Consider the following 2,319-nt stretch of genomic DNA (forward strand, 5'->3'; position numbering starts at 1 on the left):
GGAGGGGGCTTCAGCTCCACTGGCTGCCCCGCCCCAGGCGTCCGGACCCCCTGCCTACCCCTATACTCAAACAGGGGCTCCCTCCCCATCCAGGAGACCCCCCTGCCCTGCCCCGCCCCACCCAAGTCCCCTTCTCCCCTGGCTTTTCCAAGCAGGAAGCGCGGCCTCGTGGTTAGAGTGCCAGGCTGTCGTCGACTCCCCTCACCGTGTGCCTCAGTTTCCCCTGGCTGTGAGCACGACGGGGCCGGGTGCGAGGATGCAGAAGGCAACGAGGGCAGGGGGTCGGGGCTGGCACCGACCTGCACGGACGAGGCAGGGAGTGGGTTACTGACCCCCCCATGAGAAAGCACAAGGGGGGGGATATTTCCTTGCACACACGGACCCGTCACCCCGTTTCAACCTCCCTCCCTCCCCTTGAGGACGCTGCTCGGATCCAAGCGGCAGCGACCGGCCCAAAACCGGCTCATTTGACCCAAAAGGAGGATCCTTTTCGCTGCACGGGACTCCCCCCTTCACCCCCAAATCCTTCCTCGTTTAGCTTGAGAGCAGACGCGCCCCCCTGCCCAGCCTCCGATTTCCCCCACAACTCCCCTCCAGTTTCGGGCTGGCCCGGATTGGCCAGCAACCTGCCAGTAGGCAGGGTGGGTTAGGACGGGGGAAGAGAGATCGCCGCTGTTATCTGCGCACCGCGCCCCCGAGAAGACGCGCGCGGTCAGAAGAACAGCGGAGCTGCCGCGGACGGGCTCAGACCCGGGTCCGTCCTGCCCGGTCCCCATGCCCGGCGGGGTCTGAGCAGGGTTTCCCCCGTTCCTCTCCCCCTCGCAGCCATCGAGGGTCCAGGACGTGGCGACCCCGAGGCCGTGCCCCGCACTCCTGCACCCCACAGCCCCCGATGCCCCTTTCCCCCAGCACGGGTGCAGCCCCGGGTGCGTCTGGCTGGACTCTCCGCTCCCGGTGCCCACGAGCTCCCCGCTGTCACCCCACGTGGGGGAAACGACCGTCCCGGGGTCGGTGTTACACTGCCGGCCTGCTCGTCTCGTGCTGCCGGCACCCCTCGTTCTCGTCTGGTGAGAGACGGCCAGGAATCGAGCCCCGCTGACTTTCCCTCAGTATGGTGTAAACCCTCGTCCCGTCCCCCTCCAGCGTCTCCCTCCTCTCGTTAGTCTCCCCCATAGCACCGATCCCCTCGCTCCCTTCTCTGCACCTTCTCGAGTTCCCCCATCTCCTGCTGGAGGTGCAGGGACCAGGACGTCTTTTGGGAGGATGAAGGCCCCCCAAAAAAGGTTCTCTTTTCCTTTTCAACCAAGCCGGTGCATGTGGTATGTGAGTAAATACGGCATTTGCCCGGCGCGGTGGCTAGGGATGCGCGCGGTGCCCCAGCGGGTGAGACCGTGGGTCCATCCCGTCCTGGGCATGGCGAGGAGCAGGGTCTAACCCGGCTGCCCCTGGTCTTGAGAGGAGGATAATGCCCATCGCTGACCAATAGGGGGTGGGTATCGTACGGGTCCAGATCTACCGTATTTTCTAGTGTACTGCATGCTCCCCAATAAGACGCGTATTTGAACAGCGGAACGGGGGGGGAGGGGGGGGGGGTCTCCCAGAAGGGGGGATGCGCAGAGTAGCCAACACAGCCCCCCTCCAGCTTGCCCACCCTACCTTCCCTGCTTAACTAAAGCTGAGACGCTAGCTGCTGCTGAAAAACTGTCTCCACAAATGACTCTGTGATCAAAGAGCTAAAAACCCAGTCTCTGGGGCCGGGAAAGAGAGACCAGGACCTCCCAGCAGGCAGCAGAACTGCCCAGAGAAAGGTTAGCTCGACTAGCAGGCCATCAAGACCCTCGAAGAAAGGAGAGAGGATTGTTACCACCCATGAATGACAACTGCCTGAATAGAAATGCCACGGCTGCTGCTTCCCTCCTTAAAGACGCACACTCCAGTTCTGAGAGTGGGGGCGAAGGTGCATGCGATATGTAGGCAATATGGAAACCCCTGGCGCCCGGGGGTGCCTACCTTTGCCGGCGGGGGCGGCGTTCTCGGCCTGCAGCGCCCAGGGGGGCTGGCCGTGGGTGGCAAAGTCGCGCATCTTGAGGTAGCTGATGGTGAGGCGCACGATGGAGGCCTTGTCCAGCTGGCTGGTGATGGCGCCGGGCAGGGGCAGCATCTTGGCCAGCTCGTAGAACTCGAAGTTCTCCTTCCCGCGCCGCGACCGCGCCGCGTTGCGCGACTTCTCCTTCCTCAGCGCCTGCAGGCTGGGGGGCAGCGGGAGGAGACGGGGTGAGAGGGGCAGTGGGGCAGCTGGCGCCCCCTACCGGCTGTCCC

The 2,319-nt window shown here is 64.3% G+C and overlaps 1 protein-coding gene across 1 annotated transcript in view; it reads right to left on the bottom strand.

Moving 5' to 3' along the window:
- NPAS1 (neuronal PAS domain protein 1) overlaps window positions 1–2,319 on the bottom strand; it is a 30,354-nt gene that overhangs the window by 25,534 nt on the left and 2,501 nt on the right. The window contains exon 2 of the mRNA XM_025214337.1: window positions 2,011–2,249. Within this exon, the coding sequence (XP_025070122.1) occupies window positions 2,011–2,249 (239 nt within the window). The remainder of the gene's footprint in view (window positions 1–2,010; window positions 2,250–2,319) is intronic.

Source organism: Alligator sinensis, unplaced genomic scaffold (assembly GCF_000455745.1).
Source record: "Alligator sinensis unplaced genomic scaffold, ASM45574v1 scaffold107_3, whole genome shotgun sequence".
NCBI classification, from domain to species: Eukaryota; Metazoa; Chordata; order Crocodylia; family Alligatoridae; genus Alligator; species Alligator sinensis.